Below are 23,531 nucleotides of genomic sequence, written 5' to 3'. Positions count from 1 at the left end.
ATCGGTAATCCACTAGTTTATGTGAATCGTTGGACAAATATAATTTTTATCTAAATACAAGTAATTGACCTTTAAGCAAACGGACCTATGATAACCATATATATGTTAATGAACGTCGATTTAAGTTAATTTCAACTTAAACTGTAATATATCACCAATTGGCATATTATAACAAGTCACTCAACCCGGCTTCGCTTGGGGAGAATAACGGCATAAAGAAGTTTGAATTTTTGAATTAGTCTCAGTTGTGTATGTGCAAGCCTATCTGGGGAGATGCCACTGATCAAATATTTATGTACTTGGGTACCTACTTGTTGAATTTCAGGCTGAATTACTGAGTTTATTACCGGTTTTAATCGGTAGATTCTACATTTCGAACCGGTGGTAGCTTTAATTTGAATATAGATCTGAGAAATCTGACGATTCAAAAGTGCTTGTAAAAGCCTCATCAGATACAGTATATTTTGATTTTGTTTCGCAGTGAAGTGTGAGTAAGCCAGTGCAGAGTCGGACCGTAAGTTTAGGGGGCCTTGGGCTAACACTATTAAGGGTTCCAACTAAGACATATCTGAACGTAGACTCGAATAAAATTAATAGAATGGTTTTGATTAATTGCAGGACTCGTAGCGCTGCAAAAAATACGATCTGTTTAATTTAATAAAGTTGTAGTTTCTTTTGCATTATCGTCTATATTTAACTTGACTTAGGTGGGGCCCCCGGTAATGCACGGGGCCCTGGGCTGAAGCCCAAAATAATAAATAATATTACTTCCAGTACTTTCAAATCAAAGATGCTTAAGGATGATCAACCGTCGATTTCATCTTGTCTGTTGGTATGATATCCAAGACCAAACCAAGGTGTAAGCATGTATGATTAAATATGTAACTACTTGTTGCTCGCACTTTAAGTGTTCGTTTTCAGGTGTTCAGCATGGGCATCCTTGGAGTCCAAGTTTGCTTCGTACCAAATTTCGTCGAATTCCGCTCAACGGTTTGGCCAAGTCTGGTCGAAGAGCAACAGACAGACTGAGTTACTTTCGCATTTATAATATTAGTACACATAACCTAAGATATATATTACATAGATATTTAATGATGAAATTATTTAAATAGTTCATTAATAATACGAATGTAATTACTCTATTTTATAAAACGTTCAAGATTTTATAAAAAAAAATTGAAATCCAAAGGGCAAGATTCCAGGTCTATAAAAAAAAATCAAATAAATAATATTTATCGGTTTTCTTAATTTAAAAAAACGAACACGTGTTTATTCGAATAGAGACACAAATTATTGCTCTTTTCTTTATGCTTAGAATCATTCATGTCATTCATACATTCATAATGATTTACGTTTCGGTCGTTCTAGGACGGACTATATTATTGTTTACTAGCTGTGTCCGCGACTTCGTGCGCGTTGTTTGAATTTACTTTATTTGGATATTGTAACGTGATTTTATTTTTATTCTATATATAATTCTAAAATAGCCTTAGTTACTCCTTATTACATTCGCTATCTGCCAGTGAAAGTCCCGTCGAAATAGGTTCAGCGGTTTCAGAGATTAGCCAAAACAAACAGACAGGCAGACAAAAATTTTGGTATATGTACCGTGTATACATACATATGCATTTAGTAAAAATGGGTTATTTTAAATATTACAAACAGACACTCCAATTTTATTATAGATTTATGTTGTCGTTGTGAGATAGTTAATTATATCAATGAAGTATAAAAATATGGGACAGTCTAGGCCCAAATCTACTTACAAATTGACATTTTATCTTTTTTTTATGTTATATCGTATCGCGTTGTTGTGAATTTTTCGACATCTAGGTGGTGCAATTGAAACTTGGAATTTTAACGAGATATCCGAAGGTGAAATTTAGCAGCCGGGATTAATCCAAACAATTCCTCGGAACATTCCCCGTGAAAAATACGGTAGAAGATGCGGAACTCGACTCGATCGTCGATAAATTTAACCGCTCTGCATTGAATGCGTTGGACGGTAAATGGAAGAAACTGGGGAGCACCCGCCCAGAGGTGAGAGCATTACTCAATGTGAGGCCGAAATTGCGCCTTGTATAGTTAAAGGCGATGGACCGACGTGAAATACCGTCTTACCTTGTTGAGCTTACCGAGCTTTTTTCGTAATCGAACCGAAACGTAAGCACGAAAGCCGAGTAAATATTCTACTACGACAGCGATCCTGTGTTTCGGACAAAAGTTGGGTCGGGATATAACAAGGAACGTATCGTAGCCGATATAAATAAGTTAAAGTCCTCAGTTACGAATAAACTGAAATTAATTTTTGTGAGGAATAGAATCACGAACGTATCATAACCGTTTTAAGCTTTAAAATTCTATAACATTTAATCAGTTCAATATTTGCAATGTTTTATGTAAGAAATAAGCTAAGTCTATGTTAATCAAAGTAGTAATACTTATCTTAAATCGATGGTAAGGCTCTGTGGGAACCCCTCTAATACAACTATACTTACTATTGCTGGTACGTAGGTATTATTGTGTACAGTGAGCGTAAATGACCAAAATAAATAATATAAAATAAATAACAACTTAGCTAAAAGAAAAAATATGATATTTACTTTGTTACGATTAACGATGTTTGAAGAAGTAACATGAAGTTTGAAGCTCATCATTGTATTTAGCTAAGTTTTCAATACTTTTAAAAAAAAATTTAGGAATACATATATTTTTGATGAATAATTTTACAGGAAAGGATATTTAGCTGTTCGTTATTCCTGTGTTTACAGAAATAACTTACATCTCCTTTGAATTGATAAAAACAGCATACAAATCACACTTTATCGTGAATATTTGAAAACATGGATTTGTGACGAATAATTTTTCAATCATCGGTCATGTTTATTTAGGATATTTTCAATGGATTATTTTATAATATTCGTTACAGATTCGTGCAAAATTCGCGTTTGAAACTTTAAATCGGCCGAAGTAATTATCAGAAATTTGGTAGTAAAATTAAATTAAAGTTATCAATAATTGTTTGTAGTGGGCAATGTAGCAGATCTATTCGCTAATAGTTTCGCTAATAGTTTTGATTGGATTCCACTAACGGGGTTTTAGAAAATGTATTCGAGTTGTTTTTATAGATAAATTAATTAGCTTGGCTCCAAATTTTAGTGTCGATCATGTTTCCGTTTAAACCAGTCGCTATATGGTAAGTCAGTTTATTCATATATGTGTTCAAAATTTTTATCTCCGAAACGTTTAAATAGTCATAATAATTACATATATTTAGTTTATTAAATGTTAAAGTCTTACGCTTTCATTAATACGCTTTCATTAATTTAACTATATACTAAAATATATGTATTCGGTATGTATATTCTACCGTAAATAAACCTCCAAAAAACTCAGTCACAATTTTTCTTAAATAAAATATTTAAATACAATGGTTATTGTTGAAGTTGTCAGAAATAAAAAATAGCGACCGATGGAGATGTTTTTTATGGTAAAAAACCTTTTAATGTACCTAGTTATGGTAGCCGTGCGAAAGCGCTTCTGGTAGCTTTTTTATAAACTATTGTAATTGTTTTTAACGCACTTTTTCATCGTGATATTACAGCTGTTTCAAAGTTCGGTCATTGTTCGAAATCTCGGACATTAACTTTTTAAACGTCATTTAGACAATTCTACCGTCCGCAAATAAAACGAAAGTCAATAAATAGTTTTTTTTTCAATAAGTACTTAAGAATATTAAATAAGGACTTGTTTTATAGTAGTATAAATTATTAATTAATGAATAAAATGATTTTAATTATATTCAGGATTAAATTTGGAGTATCGATAATATTTCCGCTAAAACCAGTCGTTAGCAAGTAATTTAATTTATTCACGTCTAAAAGACATTTATATCCAAAACATTTTAATCACATTAGAAAGTAGTATTAATTAATATTTTTATGGAATAGTTATTGTAAGACGCGTGAAAAACGTTTTTTCTTGACAATTAATGCACAATAACTGTACAAAAAAATATATAAAAATAGAGAAGTGCACTTCTCACACACGATTTGAACGAACTTGCTTTCCATGGATATTATGTTTAAAATAACACTTGACTTGACTTGACTTAACTTGAACATAACTATAAGTCGCCAAAAAAAAAACTTTTCCGAATATCGAACAAGTCACGTTTACTAAATATTTATATTTAAAAAGAAACTTTTGCCTTAGTTTCTTTCTTGTATTTATTTGTCTGCGTCTCTTATATTAGACCAGCAATAATCACCTCGTATGGCCTGGTCCGAGTATCCTTGATATTAATAATAAATAAATATTGGACAACATCACATACATTACGCTGATCCCAATGTAAGTAGCTAAAGCACTTGTGTTATGGAAAATCAGAAGTAACGACTGTACCACAAACTCCGAGCCCCAAGACAACATAGAAAACTAATGAACTTTTTGTATATCGACTCAGCCGGGAATCGAACCCGGAGTGACGTCCCATGAAAACCGGTGTACACAGGTGTAATATCTTTATTTTGTTCGCAGTGCCTTGTTGCAAATATGTCAATGCATCGACCGAAGTTTTCCCCCAAACTTTAAATTCGGCGCCGCGACAGCAGCTTATCAAATAGAAGGAGGCTGGAACGCAGACGGTGAGTATCCTCTGATTAAGAATTTTATTTTAGATATCCCAAAAATAATACATTTTGCAGTAAAAAGTTATTTGAACTAGGTTTTAGTGTGCAAAAATAGCTATGACTGATGAAGGAGGACTGTGTAATCCAGAGAATTGGAATTATGCACGTTCCTGTGTAGCGTCCGCGGCGTTCATCTACAAGTCTCGTATGCTCGACTCTATCTCTTTCTATCCCTATTTACGTCGCTCTCTTCTGATCCATGACCATGTAATGTAGCTATCTTCCTTCTCTTTCATGTAAAGAAATGAGCCTAAATGCGACGCATCCTTTACTCCATCTTCGTCCACGAAGTTTCCCTTCAAACATTGTTATAAACTTATTTCTTTCGTTAACAATTTATTTATTTAATATTTTATTGAATAAATGAAAACAAAATATTTGTCACGTTTGGTCTTCTTGTATTTTGCAGGTAAAGGCGAAAACATTTGGGACAGGTTTGTCCACGAGAACCCTGGGAGCGTCAAGAATAATGCTACGGGTGACATCGCCGCGGACTCCTACCACAAGTGGCGAGAAGACGTGAGGATCGCTGCAGAACTAGGTCTTCAGTTTTATAGGTATTTGTCACAAAAAATATAACTAGTAACTGTTTATTAAATTGTTATCTTTATTTAACGTCTAACGTGTAACGATTAAGATATAGGGTTTTCGAGGATTTGGGAATTTGTACTTGATATTCGGGCATCAGTATTTCGTCGTAAGATCTCTGCCCGTATACATACTATAATAATATAAATGCGAAAGTAACTCTATCTGTCTATCTGTCTTGCTTTCACGCCAAAACTACTGGACCGATTTAAATGAAATTTGGTACACAAATAGTCTAGAGCCTGAGAAAGGACATTTTTAATTGGAAGAAAGTGTTGTATAGGATTGAAAAGAGGGATGAAAGGTTGTATGAAAGTATTGTCATCTTTAGAACTAGAAGCATAAAACTTATAGTATTGCTATTGATCTACACTTATAAAATAACATATCATGACACAAGGAGGGAATCCTTAGTGGGTGTCATGATATTGAAAATTCTACCCCTCAAAGGGTGGAATAGGGGTTGAACGTTGAAAGTCGGTATTTTTTTAAGCTAGAAATATAAAGCTTTATTTTTTGAATACTGAAAAGTAACTAAAAAATGAGTACATAAATATTTACTTTACTTTTTATACATTATTTGGCCTAGTTTTAGATAAATTTTATTCTCCATTTTTAATAACTTTAGGATTATGTGTTTTTAATACACTGTAGAATATACAGTTTAATAGAGCTTCTTATATAACTATAGAATACAGTACTTAATCTTGTCATTGGTGAATCTAATAGCTAATCAACATACATGTTAATTTACAGATTTTCTATAAATTGGCCTCGTATTCTACCGACGGGGTTCCCCAACAAAGTGAATAGAGCTGGTGTCAAATACTACAGCGACCTCATTGACGCCCTCATCGCCGAGGGCATAGAACCAATCGTCACGCTCTATCACTGGGAATTACCAGTGACAATTCAAGACATGGGTATCAAAATCATGATTATATTTCAATAGAGTCTTAATTTACTAACTACAAAAGCTCGTTGGAAATTTGATACGGTCGAAATACAGAGTTCTAAGTTTAAAATCGCTTGCATGTTAGCCACACGATGACAACGACTATCTCAAAATCAACGACTTTTTAGATGATGACACACCATCATGGAAATAACTCTCTACTAGGCCATTTGAAAAAAGATATAATTTTATGGTTATTACAGTTATATTTAAAATAAAATAAATCATCCTGAATTATGTCTACTCTCATGAGTTCTTCTCAGTTGTTGAACGATGAAAGATGTTTCTCTTGACTGACCGAAGATTGTTGACCATCAATAATCAGAGTGTGTGTGCTAATAATGCATAAAAAATGGTCTTAGCTTTTCATTCAGCCTTTTATTTAGAAATCCGTATAAGGGTTAGATTCACGTGACATAAAACCAAATGGAGGATGCCCAGGACATAATACCATATGGAGGATGCCCGGCAGTGTTTGATGTCTTAAAAATTAAAAGCAAAATATTTGTAATATTCATTAATAATTGTTGTGTTTTCTTTTTTCAAGGTGGTTGGACTAATCCCTTGATAGTAGATTGGTTTGGAAACTATGTGAGGGTGGTGTACAAACTTTATGCTGACCGCGTCAAAACATGGCTCACCATAAACGAAGCAATTGTTATTTGCGATTATGGTTACAATTCAGGAACTCATGCTCCAAAGGTCAAGGAGCCAATATTGGGTCCTTATTTGTGCAATAAACACATATTGCTTGCCCATGCCAAGGCTTACAGAATATTTGATCAAGAATTTAGACCCAAATATAGTGGTAAGTGTTATTATGACATTAAGCCTTTAGTCTTTTAGTATTGATATGACAAAGGTGTATCAGGCAGAGACCCTAATCACATATAGCCCTTTGGCGAACTGTCAAATTGTATCTAATCGAAGATTATCAAACAGACAATACTTTTATTAACTGATACGACACATTCCCAACAACTTTGACTTTGATTTGACGCGATATTAATGTTATACAATAATTTATGATATCAATATGAATCTACGAAAAATGGCGTTTTAAATGTCGAAGATACTGATATCGGAAATTAAAGTGGATATATGTCGTTAAATAGAATAGTGTGGTTATATCAATAATGGCATCTAAATCAAGAGCTGTTAGGAGTGCAAAATATAACGGAGCTATTATGAAATCGCATGAAATACGTATATATAAGATTTGTTTCTTTACCTTCTTTGATTGGAATACACTGTAGTTGGTTGGTCTTTCATACAGACTATCATCAAAGAAATTTGGTCATAGATACATGAGACAGTCTTCTATATTTTTTGTTGTATTTTACCTACTGCTTATTATTCTTAATTCCTTATAATACGAAGTGACCATGTCACATTTATTTGTACAATAAAAACTAACCGTAATTACCAAAACAATAATGGCATTTAATGTGACCTTTCAGGAAGAATTTCCATCGCAAACAACATGTTGTGGATTGAACCATTCTCTCCTAAGGACGTGGAACTGGCTGAGCTTGGGAGGGAAAATGCGGTAAAGAAGAAAGCATACTGCTTTGTTCTTTTAGAATCTGATCTAAATAAAAGAGAACTTTTAAATATGTTTAAAATGAAATTTGATCGATCACACAAATGATATCTGTCTTTTGAAATATAATTTTTTCAGGTTGGCAGATATTGTCATCCAATATTTTCGGAAAGGGGTGGGTGGCCGCTCTCTATTGAAAAGGCTATGCTGGAGTACAGTCTGACACATGGATACAATGAGTCGACGCTTCCTTCTTTTACGGATGAGCAAAAAGAATTTGTTAAAGGTAACATGTACCCAAAAATATAATCGCATTGAATTTATCACAAAAAAATCCATTCTACTCCTTATTACCGCCTGGGTAGATACCACCCACTCATCAGATAGTCTACCGCCAAACAATAGTACTCATTATTATTGTGTTCCGGTTTGAAGGGTGAGTGAGCCAGTGTAACTACAGGTACAAGTTACATAACATCTTAGTTTCCGAGGTCGGTGAAGCATTGGCGATGTAAGTAATGGTTAATATTTCTAACAGCGCCATTGCCTATGGGCGATGGTGACCACTTACTTAAGATTAAAAATATTTTCACTTTTTAGTTGTGTTATATAAAAAACAAACGGTGAAGCCGAAAAGTGAAGCTACCAAGCTTCACTTAATATAGTTAGTCAAATGATGATTCAAAAGTGCTTGTAAAAGCCTACTTGAGTAAAGAATATTTTATCTGATATACGTTGGAACATAGAGAAACGATTTAAAAAAAATTAAATGGACCATAGTTACACAATACAGCGTAAAAAATCGGAAATAAGCTGCTGTGCTTCAAAATGGCGACAGTTGAAAGATTTATATAATTGTTCTGTTCATCGGAAGAGCGCGTTTCAGAATTTTCGAAACAGCATAATGGTTTCCATAACCATCTCGGCTACTAATTTAAATTAAATTAATATTAAGCATGCAACGATTATGGCGAAACAAAAAGACATAACTGAACAAAACGTTCTGATGTTGATCCTATCATTTCAACGACACCAGCTGTTTAAGAAAGCATTTAAGAAAAAGTAGTACTATAGCCAAAATCAACATTTCAGGTACAGCAGATTTTTTAGCTATGAACCATTACACCACATATATGATCAGACGAGCAGAGCTTGGAGAGGACACCGGCTTCTGGTTTTTAACTGGCTCACCGCATTTAAATGCCATATTGGAACATCCTCCCAATGCACTTTATGGCGCTTCTAAATTATTACCGGTAATTCATGTATTCCCAGCTGATAATCTCAAAATCTGTAGAGATATTCTATAAGATAAACTCGAAACTCACTGCACAACACGAGGGACACTGGACATTTTAAATGTATAAGATACACGCACAAAAAGCGTATCACCGTAAGTTGCTTGTCAATATTCCACGAGTGAGATTTAAAGTGAATTCTTACAGAATCGCTCTACTGCAATATCATACGATCGATATATGGAGTCAGTCCAAAATGTTAATTATGACTAGAATAAAGTCGGGTTATTTGATATTAAACTCATCAAATCGTTCTAAAATAATGATCAAATTCTATCCCAATTATCTTATGTTTTCAAGCAAATACAAATATTTCAGATATACCCCGAAGGCATCCGGAGACAGATGGAGTGGTTGAAAAAACAGTATGGAAACGTTGATATCCTAATCACAGAGAACGGCTACTCTTCTGCGGGCATCCAGCTCGACGACTATGCTAGAGTTGACTTCTACAAAGCGTATTTGGAACAGGTGAACGGGCATAATACCTTTACGGGCTTTCTAAAATCAATGGTCACTATCGTCCTTAAAATTGCCACTGCCGCCATTGCAACACTGACCTTGTGAACATTGTATGGGAATATTTCCTTTGTACCTAATTTCTGGCAAACCTGAATACTTGCTGTATTATGTCTGTAAGATACTAGGCCACGAGACAGGCTAATTTCGTTCAATGCTGTTTGACAAATGATCTTGTTTCATGGCCCCAGAAGTAGAAAGTCATCACTCTTTACAGGTGCTGCTGTCCATCAAAGTGGACAACGTTAGCGTTATTGGGTTTACAGCGTGGTCACTCTTAGACAACTTTGAATGGTTGCAAGGATATGAGTAAGTTTATGTAGATATGATGTGACTGATTTTTTTATTGTATATACACACGCGCACATATCTTGTTGATTAAAATATTCAAAAATACATATAACACAAAAGTCCCTAAAGATTCAAGCGTTATAAATTTTAAGACTTTTTATTGCTTCAAAGTGAAATTTAAATAGGAAGACTGAAAATAATTTACGCTTGTAAAATGTTACATCGGTCGGATGGACGGGATGGAATACGAATAACAGGCAGTAACTGTTACAAATATCGATAGCAAAAAATTATTTTTAAAGATCATTGTTAAGTTATTGTTGAACGGGGGTCTTTTTGGTTTGGGTCTCTTTGGATAGTGGTTGGGGGTTTAGCTGGTATAACTTTTTTTTTTGAAAAAAAGATTTCGTATGGAAGGTCTGAATATTTTTAAAGTTTTTTTTTTTTTTTATGGTATAGGGGGCAAACGAGCAGGAGGCTCACCTGATGGAAAGCGACTACCACCGCCCATGGACATCTGCAACACCAGGGGGGTTACAGGTGCGTTGCCGGCCTTTAAGAAATAAGTACGCTCTTTTCTTGAAGGTTCCCAAGTCGTATCGGTTCAGAAAAACCGCCGGCGAAAGCTGGTTCCACAGAGTGGTTGTGCGAGGCAGAAAATGCCTTAAAAATCGCGCTGTTGTGGATTTACGGACATCTAAGTGGTGCGGGTGAAATTTAGAATTTTGTCGAGATGTCCGAAGGTGAAATTCAGCTGCCGCGATTAATCCAAACAATTCCTCGGAACACTCCCCGTGGAAAATTCGGTAGAAGATGCAGAGTGATCCAACATCTCTACGCAACGCCAAAGTATCGAGCAGATCAGAAAGGGCTTGATCGTCGATAATTCGAGCTGCTCTACGTTGGATACGGTCCAATGGAAGGAGCTGGTACTGGGGAGCACCCGCCCAGAGGTGAGAGCAGTACTCCATGTGAGGCCGAATTTGCGCCATGTATAGTCTTAGGCGATGGGCCGACGTGAAATACTGTCTTGCCTTGCTGAGCACACCAAGCTTTTTTGATGCCAATTTGGCTTTGCCTTCCAGTTGACCGCGGAACTGAACGAGGCTCGAAACATCAACGCCAAGTATTCCGATACTAGCTGTGGCGGCTAACGGAATGTTCTCGAATCGTGGAGATACGACGAATGGTGTTTTTTTAGCGGTTAACGCGCAAACTTGCGTCTTTTTGGGGTTGAAATGGACTAGGTTTAGCCGGCCCCAGTTCGAGACTTCGTTTAACGAAGACTCGATTTCAGACACAAGTTTGTTCCGGTTTTCTTCGACGTTTTCCCGAGAAATATTAGCACGGCCGGTGTATGAGGTGTCAACGGTACTGTCGTCTGCATAGCAGTGAATGTTCCTGATTTGCAACAAGTCATTGATATGCAGAAGAAACAGAGTGGGTGACAGAACGCAGCCTTGTGGAACACCAGCGTTGACGAATTTTTGGTCGGAGCATGCACCGTCGACAACGACCTTGATGCTCCGATCTGCCAAAAAGCTGGTAATCCAACTGCATAATTTCCCGGGAAGCCCATAGGAAGGAAGCTTCGAAAGAAGCGCTTTGTGCCATACGCGATCGAAGGCCTTCGCTATGTCCAGACTGGCTGCTAATGCCTCCCCCTTGCTCTCAACTGCTTCCGCCCATTTATGAGTAAGGTAAACTAGAAGATCACCGGCTGAGCGACCTCGACGGAAACCGTACTGGCGGTCACTAATCAGCTGGTACTCCTCTAGATACCACAGGAGCTGACAGTTTACAATGGACTCCATTACCTTGGAGAACAAGGGGGTGATGGCTATAGGCCTATAATTGGACGGATCTGAGCGGTTACCCTTTTTGGGAATCGGATGCACTAAAGCAGTCTTCCAGGAGATCGGGACGACGCCTAATGCGTAAGATTGCCGGAAAAGATGCGTTAAGACCGGTGCCAACTCGGGAGCACATGTCCGTAGCACGATTGGAGGGATGCCATCGGGTCCACTCGACTTATGAATGTCCAAGGAAAAAAGTGCTTTACGAACTGCACTTTGCCGGAATTTAACCTCCGGCATCGTGGTATCACATCGCGGTATTGTTGGTGGTGAATTTCCTTGGTCATCCAGGGTCGAATTCGACGCGAAGAGAGAGCCTAAAAGATCAGCTTTCTCTTTCGCGGTATGGGCCAATGACTCACCGTCCTTGTGCAGAGATGGAAAAGAAGGCTGACAGAAATTCCCAAGAACAGCTTTAGCGAGAGACCAGAACGCACGTGTTCCTGAAGGGAGACGCACCAGTCTCTCGCCAATTCTGCCAATGTACTCCGTCTTCGCCTTAGCAATCACATTTTTGAAGGACCTAGAGGCAGAGTTATATTCCTTTCTGAATGCGCTGGTCTTTACATCACGAGACGCTGATGCGTTAGCCCAGTCATGGTAACGTTCCCATTTTCGGCGTGAGGCCGTTTTGCAGAAACGACCAAACCAGGGCTGGGACTTGCCACCGATGGGCACCGCAGAAAACGGAATGAACAGTTCCATACCCTGAAGCACCACATCGGCAACAGAGTCGGCAATAATGCTCGGATCATCTAGCGAGAAACAAACCTGCCCCATGGGTAGGAGGCAAAGAAGGACCGCATCCCATCCCAATCCGCTGACTTGTAGTGCCACACGCGGCGGCAGCCCATGAAACGAGGTCGTGAGTACCGCATAACCGGAACTGTACTCCGAACGAGACAGTGGTCCGACGAGCCCAGAGGGGGATCGACGATAACCTGATAGCTATCCGGATGAGAAGTCAGCAGAAGGTCCAACAGGGAAGGTGTATGATCCTCCACGTCCGGTATTCGCGTTGGCGAGGTGACCAGTTGTGTCAAATCATATGCTAAAGCGAAGTCGAGAACAGATCTACCCGCATGATCAGTAGTACGTGATCCAAGCCATTCGGCATGGTGGGCATTAAAATCACCAAGAACCACGATCTCTGCGGATGGGATCTGCTGCAGTACGGAATCTGTAGCCATTTGGACGTGCTCAACCAGTCGGTCGGTTTCGGCATTACCGCTATGGGACCTATAAAGGCAAGCGTAGATTCGCGGATGGTCGTCACAATCTACACGCAGCCAGATAATTGATAGGTCCTGTCCTTCAAGACTGCCGAGGCGTCGAGAGCAGATATCATCTCTGACGTAAACGCACACCCCAGCTCGTGGTACAAAGGAATGTTCAAATTACTTTCATGGTCTATCGCACCTATTTAAATTTGACGGGAGGACCAAAAATAACCCTGTAATATTAAAATGGTACTAATAATGGTAATGGACCCACCGTCGCTTATCTACCCAATGATTTATATGTCTAGTGCAATAAAACATAGAATTTCCCACATAATACACCCACACGATCTCATCACAGTTACAAGTATTTTAAAACGTTATTTTTTGGACTACTCATTATTTTCTGTTTCCCATCACTAGCCCGTCTGTCAAAAAGATCAAGCTAACTTTTACCGGGTATAAAGAATAGTATTCGTAGAAAATATTTAATAGTTTATATTCCTAACAATTTTATAGGTACGTATAATTTTCAGAGTTAAATTTGGACTTTACGAAGTTGACTTCGAAGATCCTGATCGCAGAAGAACACCTCGAGCCTCGGCACATTTCTACGCATGCGTAATAAAGAACCGGACACTTAATGACACTTGCCTAAAGAAGACATTCATCGCAGGACGATCCTATCGAAGTAACGTAAGAAATACCGCCCCAATTACGCTATACAGCAGTAATATTTTATTTACTTTCTTATTATTATTCTATATAGTCGATATTCTGTGATTATATTTTGAAGCGATAATGTCTATGGACGACGTTGACCTCTTCACATTAGTTTGACCATTTGCATAGCTTCCTTACCCAAAATAAATTCAGAAAATAATTACTAGAACTATATAGTTAAACTATTCCATCAATAAAAATCCATCCAAATATTATATGACGTATTCCAAACGTACTCCTAAGTAGATATCAACTCGCATGGACATCTCATAGCTGCATTTTTTTAATAGCTCTGCTATATAATACCGTTCCACTCATCTACTTATGTCCACTTCAATTCTAATTTCCGAAGTCCCGATAAGATCTTCGCCGAAAAACACGTCAGTTTTTCGCGAATCCACAATGAATACCAGTAATTTTTTAAGATCTACAATGATATCACGTCAACTGAGTGTCCAAATACATTTGTCTTTTCTTTACTGTGTTTGGAATAGGCTATAATAGTATATCGAATATGAGCATCAACCAAAAATCAAAATCAAAACATCCTTCAATCAGGTAGGCTCATAAAAGCACTTTTAAATCATCACATTACACTGTTGAATTAAATGTATAGCTACCGGTAGAGAAGAAGCGGTTAAAAACTCAGAGTAACCCTATTCCGCCATTTTAAATACAGAGTATGTCAAAATGTGTAAAATCAAAATGCGTATTTATTTGACAAATCTTTACTTGTAAACAATCTTGTGTTTATAGCAATAAAACCTTCATCATTAAAAACAAAACATAAACAGCTTGTAATAAATCGTTTTATTTCTATTCCAGTCTATAAATATTAAGTTAAATCTTCACCGTTTTCTTAAAAGCCTTCCCTAAATTGAGCAATGATTCGTTCTTGCCTTTCCTTTTATCTCTTTTCAACTTACCGGACTCCAACGCATTTTTCATAACCTGTGAAACAGACCACGTTTTTATGAACTCGCTTTGGGCTATTGAAGTTGAATATTTTGTTCATTGATCATCAGTGGGGCTATTACGGTTAGGGCATACAACTGTTGCTATCAAATATTTGTTGCGGATTGATATTAAATCAAAAGATCACAAATCAGTATTATGGACCTTTGAAGTAGCATAATACTCCATAATACTGACTTAACGACTTCAACATTTATCAATCCGCAACAAATATTTGATAGAAACAGTTTCTATGCTCTAGCAGTAATAACCCCAATGATGAGTTAGAGATTTAAAATTTTAAAAATAATTCAGAAATAAACAACTATGATAGCTGCTATATATATTTTTTAATATATATATATATATATATATATATATATTCGTCTATACGTCACTTGGACTATCTCACACACAAACATTCCCGAAATGTGTAACTGTTTGGTCGACTGTCATTCGCCGTAATAATATTAATCAAATCAAATGTATTTTATTCAAGTAAAAATAAAATTACTTTACACTAAAGTATTTTTGAAACGATAATATTTAAACTCCGCCGTTCCGGAAAGCAGCCTCCGAAAAACGGTAAGAAACTCGTACACATGTTATGGTACCAACATCAATATGACAAAACAAACTTATATCACTCACGTCCTAAGAAAACACACTTTAAAAAAAGCACACACACACAATTATCGTAATTACCTGCAATGCGTTTTCGTTTGACGTCACTTGTAGAGCATCGGGATCGTTCAAAGTTGGGTACTTGAAGGAGAATCCCGTCGGGAACAACGGCCTGGATAGCATAGACTCCAATTGTCTCTTTTTAACGCGTAACGCTTTGTCTATGGAGGGATCAACTTGTACGTCTGGACTGTGATGAGTTAAAGGAATCATTATAATCGGAGATGCAGAAGCTAGTGTTTTTACTACTCGCTTAGTGAACACATCCCATCGAGAATTGCAATGAAATATGTACCATTTCTGGTAAATTTTCAATGTCAGTAGAATTATTATGTTCTAAGACGTCATGTCCCCGGAGCTCGTTACAATGGATATCCATATCATTAGAACCTTAAGACTGAAAACACTTAAATCTGAAGCAAAGTACCAATTGTTACATATTTTAGGACGCACAGCCGAGTAGCTGAAACAATTCCTGATATTATTATAATCATGTGTAACGAATTATTATGTAGCGGTATACACAAGGTGAGATCTCAGTCTATCTCGACGTCCGTTCAATCGCGGCTGGCAAGGATACACGTCGTCGTCGTCGAGGAGCATGTCCATGTCCCGCGCGGCGCGCGCGCGCCAGGCGGCGGCGGCGCGCAGGCGGCGCGCGCGCAGCTGCAGCGCCTCCAGCGCGCGCGCCGCCGCCACCAGCTCCCGGGCGGGCGCCGCGCCCTGCGCCGCCACCGGGAACGACGGGATCTCCGACGCTGGAAGTGGCCTTGCGGTTGGAGGGGCACCACTCGTACGAGTGCTGTCGTGCACCTCTATCATTCTTTACTTCGCTTAAATGTTTTGTACTTATATGTGTACCAACGCTTTGTAGCAATATATTACCTACTTGTAACATTAAACGTTTTCTTTACTCGAAGATACGTCTATCGACTTACTTTTATTGAGAGTTCTGCAGAGTTTCGCATAGGAGTAAGCTTCGGCGGGCTCCATCATGAGTATAGTTAGACCTTCCTTGGTAGCGCGAGCTGTACGACCGCTTCGATGCACGTAGTTCTACAAAAAAATAACAAGATTTACCTGTATACGATCTTCAATGTATATGAAAAACAAAAAATGACCTAGAATTGTTCCTTGTGGTACACTCCTACTGCTTAAAAGATATACGTTTTCCAAAAATAAACATCACTCACCTCAGCCGTCTTAGGTACTTGATAGTGTATCACGTGATCAACGTTGGGTATGTCCAGCCCTCTCGCTGCGACGTCAGTCGCTACGAGAACACCGAGTGGATCGTCGCGGAATCTGTCAAGCAAATTCATATGCAAAGTTAAAACGACGTAGACGTAGAAAATTTATCATAGTATATTCTATTGTATTAATAAACTTTCTTTAATATATTTTATATTTAAAATCATTCAAATTCTCCAAAAATTCTTGATGAATTTCGAAGGTACATTTTAATAACATACTTATAAAAAAATAAAATATCTATTCATTAGAATAAAAATTGTTATAAAACGCTAAAAATCTGATTGAATTTATACTCAGGTCAGTTACCGTTAACAACTCTCACAATGACAAAGTTGTATGTTATAATGGATAAATTGTTTAAGAAGTTCCAAAACTAGCGAGTAGTGTTCATAAATAAATATTATAATATATTCAAACCTTTCAAGATTTTTCAACCTCTGTCTTTGCGGCATACTCGCGTGCAAGGGTAACGGTTGACATTTTAACAAAGACAGTAGTTGGGTTAGCCTGAAAAAAAAATTACACTTCTAATAGGTAACAAATCTTGTGTACAGTCAGCATCATTTATAAAGAAACAGATAAGATTAACAAAAACATAGAAGCACCTACAGTGAGTAATATGTTGTAAACATTAATTTTGCCAAAATATATTGAAGCACAAACATCATCTATACATATAATAAAATTTGAGTGTCTGTTTGTAATATTAAAATAACCCATTTTTACTAGATGCATATGTATGTATACACGGCACATATACCAAAATAACATTTTTTACAATTTTTTCCGTCTGTCTGTCTGTTTGTTCCGGCTAATCTCTGGAACGGCTGAACCGATTTCGACGGGACTTCCACTGGCAGATAGCGGATGTAATAAGGAGTAACTTAGGCTACTTTTATTTTAGAATTATATATAGAATAAAAATAAAATCACGCTACAATATCCAAATAACTTAAATTCAAACAACGCGCACGAAGTCGCGGGCACAGCTAGTCAAATATATTAATTCAAATCGTCATTAAAATGGTAATAATCAAAGTGACAATAGTTTCTAAGCATCCAAAGTGTTCAAAAATATGGAACACCACGAAAACAAACCTTAACGTAATACATTTAAAGAACACATTCAAGTATTTATGACATGTTGTAATATTTCGAGTACGAGCACTTGGATATAACCTTATATATATAATTTTGAATAAGGTTGAATTAGCTAATGAATTATTAGCATTTTTATAAAGTCTAGTTGAAAACGCATTTGAATCTTAACCAAATATCACTAATTCAATCACGAACAAGCACCACTGATCGTTGTCTCATTTGCTATAGTTAAAATTTTAGTCGATGTTAAAACAAAACCATTATAAGGAAACCTTTGGGTTTTAGATAAAATTCTGCGACATTGTCCAACATTCGATTTAGATTTGCCAGACAGTGTAATATTTATGTTACAAATGTTTCTTGAGTATTACTAATGTTACATATTACGTTACATTAACAGCCTGGAAATGTCCCACTGCTGGGCTAAGGCATCCCCTCCCTTTGAGGAGAAGGTTTTGGAGCATATTCCACCACATTGCTCCAATGTTAGGGTTAGTGGAATACAAATGTGGCACGATTTCGTTGAAATTAGACACATGCAGGTTTCCTCACGATGTTTTCCTTCACCGCCCAGCACGAGATGAATTATAAACACAAATTAAGCACATGAAAAAACAGTGATACATGTCTGGGTTTGAACCCGAAACCATCGGTTAAGATGCACGCGTTCTAACCACTGGGCCATTTCGGCAATATTACATATAAGAATGTTAATTACATCACTAACAAAATCTTTGCGTTACATTATTTGGAAGCTCCAATTAAGTAAATTTTTTATCTTATATACATACATGTATATTTATTTATTATTATTATTATATCTCCACAGATGATAACACCGTCGTTTATTGTGGCTGCATATCTTTGATTTGTCAGAAACGATCAAAATTTTAATTATAATTGAATGAAATATTATTGTAATAACTGATTATTAATTAAAAAAACATGCGTTCAATATAATAATATAAAAATAATAAATAATGATTACCTCCTCACACTGCCAATCGAATTACAGAAGACTATTGTTCGTCCCGGGTGTCTTTTTAATATATAGTATAGGTATACGTCCTTCTGATCTAAAGAACAAGCAATACGACTCTCGGTTAGAGTCTCTGCTGTACCTGTAATATTAAATTTTTACTTTAATTCTACCATTACATCGTTGACCCTTATTCGTCTAGAGACTTTAAATAAGGGAGCTTTCCGAGGTTCTGGAACTTAGATTATAAAAAAGTTATCAAGGTGTAACAGCGCGATTTAAAGTAGATAGTGTTAGAATCGCGTTGCGCGGAAGCCCGTATATCTATATGATATGATATGAGTCTATTAGTGAGCAATGATATGTTATCGGATTACGTGAGTGAGACAGTAGTGTCATTACACACACTGCAATGTAAAGTACACACACAAATGCCTTTCATATCAGCTATCTTAGCCGAAATCCGGCTAGAAGGACCAAAAATGATTCTCTTAATTTATTCTTTAAAAAACGTTGCTAAAATAAAATACATCTCACCTAACTGTGTAGTGATGTCTACAACTTTAGGATCTGTCATTCCGATCATATTAATTAATCTCTTGATTTTCTGCTGCGGCGTCATCTTTTCTACCTTTCTGTTTAATATCTTCCCTCTTTTTGTTACCTTTTAAGATTAAAAAATAGATATATTAATTGATATATCAAACACCTACAAGCTGTTATATATTAGACAATTTCAAAATAACATTAAGTTTTTTTTAAAAAAAATTTATCTCGAGCCTTAAAATACTTATCAGCATATGATTTACATTTAAAAACACATCTCACTTGCAATATTAATCCAGACACATCCAGAGACACCTGTACATCATCTACGCACACACACATACACACATAATCAATACGAAAAGGCACACGCTCACAGATATACCAGACAATTCATTAAAACTCTCTTTTAAAACGGAACCAAAAGTATAATTATAAAAATAACAGTATTGGATAAGAAAATACAGTATATACCTTTTTACCCCTCATATGTGCTGGCAGATCGTGTACCAGTGTAAGTGTCGCTGAGAACACGAAGTTCTGTCGAGCGTTTTTATGCGCTTCGTCCGAGTTGAGTCTCTCGAGCAGCGGCTGTAACTCATCGAAGTGGCCACGTTCTATCATACGGTCCGTCTCATCTATAGCCAGAAACCTGTGACAAAATTATATATGTTGATAGCTGCCAATTTTAAGGGAGACCAGCCAACTAGGCAGGTCATATTTTAATGGACAAGTTCTTCTACGTTGGCGCAAACACAAGTGCACTCTCTATTCCCTCACTCTCCTATGGGACGGCAAACCGACACAACCGAAAAAAGAACTGGCGCTGGACTAACGGATTATTGTGCTTTCCGAGGCACATAAGCGCACACACTTCTAACTTTCATACTGTTAACTACTGAAAATTTTTTCACTGAAAAAACCCAATAACAATTTGTACCATCCCAACCTAGGATTTGAACCCAGGACCTCGGGATCTGCGGCCTTATATCTATCAAGGAGGCTGTTATAATTGATATTTGCAAGATAGAGACAATATAATTATTTCTTTAAAAAAAAATTTAAGTGTGTTTTCCAAAACAACTAAATCACAAATTTAATACTTACTTGACAGTAGGCAGTTGTTGTAAATGCGGTTGCCCCTGGCTCAGCAGCTCCCACAGACGACCTGGTGTCGCTACCACTATCTCCGGACCTGATCGCAACACTCTTTCTTGCTTCACAGCCGCCATACCGCCAACAATTGTCGCTACTTTTATACCTTAAATGTAATCGCTTAAAATTAACACAGAATATAAAATAAAAATAAAAATTGTTTATTCAAATAAAAATTATTGTAATAGTTACAGAATTAAGTTGAATGAAATAATACTTGTGTAGTTTAAAATGAAAATTCTAAAAAAAAAGCAACAAGGAACTAAACTACGAAAAAATAAAAAAACACGCAAAGTTAAATAAAAAATGTACAGGTAAAAAAATCTGTGGTCGCGGATTTTTGTGTTGGGTTAAAATGGGGCGTTCCCTATTTTATCCCTCTCAGTATGAATCTCAGTACTGAAATACTGACAGTATTTCAGTACTATTTTATTATAAAAACAAATTAGCCGAGCAGGTAATCCAAGAAATCTAGTATTCATTTAATCAAAAGCTGTCAATCACATATCTTTATCACCACAATCCCTGAAACCACTCCCCACCCAATAATAACCCATAAATAAAATTATATTAATAAACCGTACCTGTATACTTAGCTGCAGCGATCAAATGTCTGCTAATTTGTAACGCTAATTCCCTTGTCGGTGTCAAGATTAGACAATACAGTGGTTTCCCAGTTTTGACCGTCACATGTCCAGGCAAGTCTATATTGTCTATGACTTTAACGCATCCAATACCTAAAAAATATATCATAAAAAAAGTAAAATAAATTCCTGTAAATGTGTCACTGCTCCACTCTCCTCTCTGTTTAAGTTAAGGTCACCTAATAGGTCACCATGCTGCTCTTATGAGGATTGGTGGATAAACATATATTTCCTATGTTCTCCTTCACTTGAATATATAGTGCAAGATATGAATTATAAACACGAATTAAGCACTTCCCAAAAAGACCCGAGATAGATAAGATAACAGATTGGCAATTTCTTTATTTGTAAGGCATGTATGTTCTGAGTGTGGCATTGCGGAATCTCTTAATTATAATTTCTTAATACAAAAATCAAAAAACTATTGAATTGACCTGGGACTTGGACCGACATTTTTCAGTCTACTCACAAAATTTATAAAAAAAATTATAGAATTGCAGAACAACTTTTTCAAATTTAGAACATCAATCAGGACTTTAAATTCCAACTCTCTTTGACCATTTTGTAACGCAAAACCTATGCAGTTATTCATTACTTAAGATCTGCCTTATAATTGTTGGAATGTAATTGAATTATTTTGTCGAGACTTCCTGTTTGAGAAATCAATATATAATTTTTCACCTCTGAATGTCTTGCTGGAAAACCACCAAAGTTACTTTAAAATAAAGAGATACTTCAATATCAAGTAATTAAAATGTTAAAGTACCTTCTTCATTTGTATCAACTTCATCAACACCATAAGTTTCATCACCATCATCATCTTCACCAGCATCATTACTATCCTCGTCACTTGATTTCAGATCATCAGAGTCAAACATATCTGATAAGTGAATGTAGTTCTGTTCATCACTATCATTGCCTTCATCGATTGATTCTTCTTTAGTTTCCTTACTACTTATTTGTTCATCTTCATTGTCATCACCACTAATGTAACCATCTTCTGATGATTCTTTGTTTACTTCTTTCTTATTTCTAAATTGTCTCTGGTCTTTTCTAAACTTCTTATTCTTATTATTTTTTTTATCCTTAGTAATAATATCCTCGCTTTTCTTTTTAACTGAACTCTTCCTGTAAGGTATATCATAAACATCAAGTCCTTTTAGTGCTGCCTTTTCTTTGAGTTTCATTATACCAGATAGGATAGGAAGCCCAAAAGCTAGAGTTTTTCCACTGCCTGTTTCGGCAGCACCGAGGATATCTCTTCGACCTGTAAAGATAAGTACGAACTTTGTAAATGATTTCGATTAATAAAAAGTATTACTTATTAAGAGATTATGTTGTCCGTCTGTTGCTCTTTCACAGCAAAACCACTAAACCTAATTTGATGAAATATAATATGGTATAAGGCAAGCTTGAAGCCCAAGGAAGGGAATAAGCTACTTTTTTAATGACTACAAATTCACTACATGTACAGTGTTCCTCATAAAGTTTTCCTTCACTCTAATCTCTCAAGTCAGTAATGCTTTCAAAGATTTTAAATTGCAACCCTCGTTGAAGATCCAAGTATACTAACAACAGAGTCATTTAGACCTGAAGTACCTAGTTAGAAGATAACTGTACTTATTGAAAATTAATTACCATGGATAGCTGCTGGTAGAGACAATTGTTGAATTTTAGTAGGCTGCTTAAAACCTAACTCCATTAACGCTTTCAAAATCTCTTCAGGCAATTTAAATTCAGCCCAGGATAGCATGTCCACCGGAGTTAAATCTGATGTTTCTCCTGATGCATTTTCGCCTAATTTTGGTTTCCGGTTCTTTTTTACCGTGGCTTTTGAATTTGTTGTAACATCTGTGGAATTTTGATTAACTTGTTTGATTTTATTCTTTTTCTCCTTTCTGTTTTGTTTCTTTTTTGTATCTTTAGCATCATTGGTAGTCGATGGTGTTATGTTCTTACAAGCCTCTACAGTGAAACCATTGCTTAGTTTAATTTTTTTCTGTGGTACTTCTGATTTAGCCGTCTGTGGATTTATATTTTCGATGTTCTTTCGCTTTTCAGGTTTCTTAGCCTAGGTAAAATATTTTAAAAAAAAACAATTATACAAAAATTTTATACTATAAAACAACATTTTTAATTCAATTTTCGAATGCAAGTGTTCAAAAGTTTTGATCTTAGCCCATTGATTGTGAAACTGTAAAAAGTTTAAGCCAATAAGTATAACTAGCCATGGGATCAGAGATGTAATGAGATGTCCATTATCAAGCACCGAGCTCCGGCTGAGCACCGGCTCAGTCAGTTATACTTATATATTTTTAAGGAGATTATTGTTTTGATTACCTTCTTGCTGCGTCGACTGTTTTTATCCAAACCATAGTCCGTGCATTCTTCTAAAGCTACAAAACCCTTATCCATCATAGATGTTGGGAATCCATCAAAAGCGACTGATTCCCATTTTAAATTATTAATCTTCTTAGACATTTTAAAAACTTTGATATGTTCTAACCTCAAACAGGTACATATGAAAATA

At 36.3% G+C, this 23,531-nt stretch overlaps 2 protein-coding genes across 2 annotated transcripts in view; one reads left to right on the top strand and one right to left on the bottom strand.

Annotated features, from left to right (window-relative positions):
• The window catches only part of LOC125073542 (4-hydroxy-7-methoxy-3-oxo-3,4-dihydro-2H-1,4-benzoxazin-2-yl glucoside beta-D-glucosidase 1d, chloroplastic-like), a 20,219-nt gene extending 5,625 nt beyond the window's left edge, over window positions 1-14,594 (top strand). The window contains exons 4-13 of the mRNA XM_047684403.1: window positions 4,540-4,646; window positions 5,101-5,248; window positions 6,036-6,202; window positions 6,782-7,042; window positions 7,695-7,783; window positions 7,916-8,063; window positions 8,870-9,033; window positions 9,394-9,546; window positions 9,812-9,903; window positions 13,498-14,594. Coding sequence (XP_047540359.1) covers window positions 4,540-4,646; window positions 5,101-5,248; window positions 6,036-6,202; window positions 6,782-7,042; window positions 7,695-7,783; window positions 7,916-8,063; window positions 8,870-9,033; window positions 9,394-9,546; window positions 9,812-9,903; window positions 13,498-13,744 — 1,576 coding nt within the window. The 3' untranslated portion in view covers window positions 13,745-14,594. The remainder of the gene's footprint in view (window positions 1-4,539; window positions 4,647-5,100; window positions 5,249-6,035; window positions 6,203-6,781; window positions 7,043-7,694; window positions 7,784-7,915; window positions 8,064-8,869; window positions 9,034-9,393; window positions 9,547-9,811; window positions 9,904-13,497) is intronic.
• Window positions 14,474-23,531, bottom strand: LOC125073282 (ATP-dependent RNA helicase DDX24). Its single transcript, XM_047684042.1, has 14 exons — window positions 23,342-23,531; window positions 22,640-23,072; window positions 21,768-22,268; window positions 20,942-21,094; window positions 20,310-20,463; window positions 19,677-19,854; window positions 19,194-19,320; window positions 18,666-18,798; window positions 16,994-17,083; window positions 16,516-16,627; window positions 16,261-16,378; window positions 15,903-16,080; window positions 15,344-15,512; window positions 14,474-14,635 (listed from the first exon to the last, which is right to left on the bottom strand). Exons 1-14 carry the CDS (start codon window positions 23,480-23,482, stop codon window positions 14,525-14,527), a joined length of 2,598 nt encoding a protein of 865 aa, XP_047539998.1. The 5' UTR covers window positions 23,483-23,531; the 3' UTR covers window positions 14,474-14,524.

The sequence above is a fragment of the Vanessa atalanta genome, chromosome 24, assembly GCF_905147765.1.
Source record: "Vanessa atalanta chromosome 24, ilVanAtal1.2, whole genome shotgun sequence".
NCBI classification, from domain to species: Eukaryota; Metazoa; Arthropoda; class Insecta; order Lepidoptera; family Nymphalidae; genus Vanessa; species Vanessa atalanta.
The sequence above is the reverse complement of the archived record's forward strand: the minus strand, read 5'-3'. Positions and strand labels throughout refer to the sequence as shown.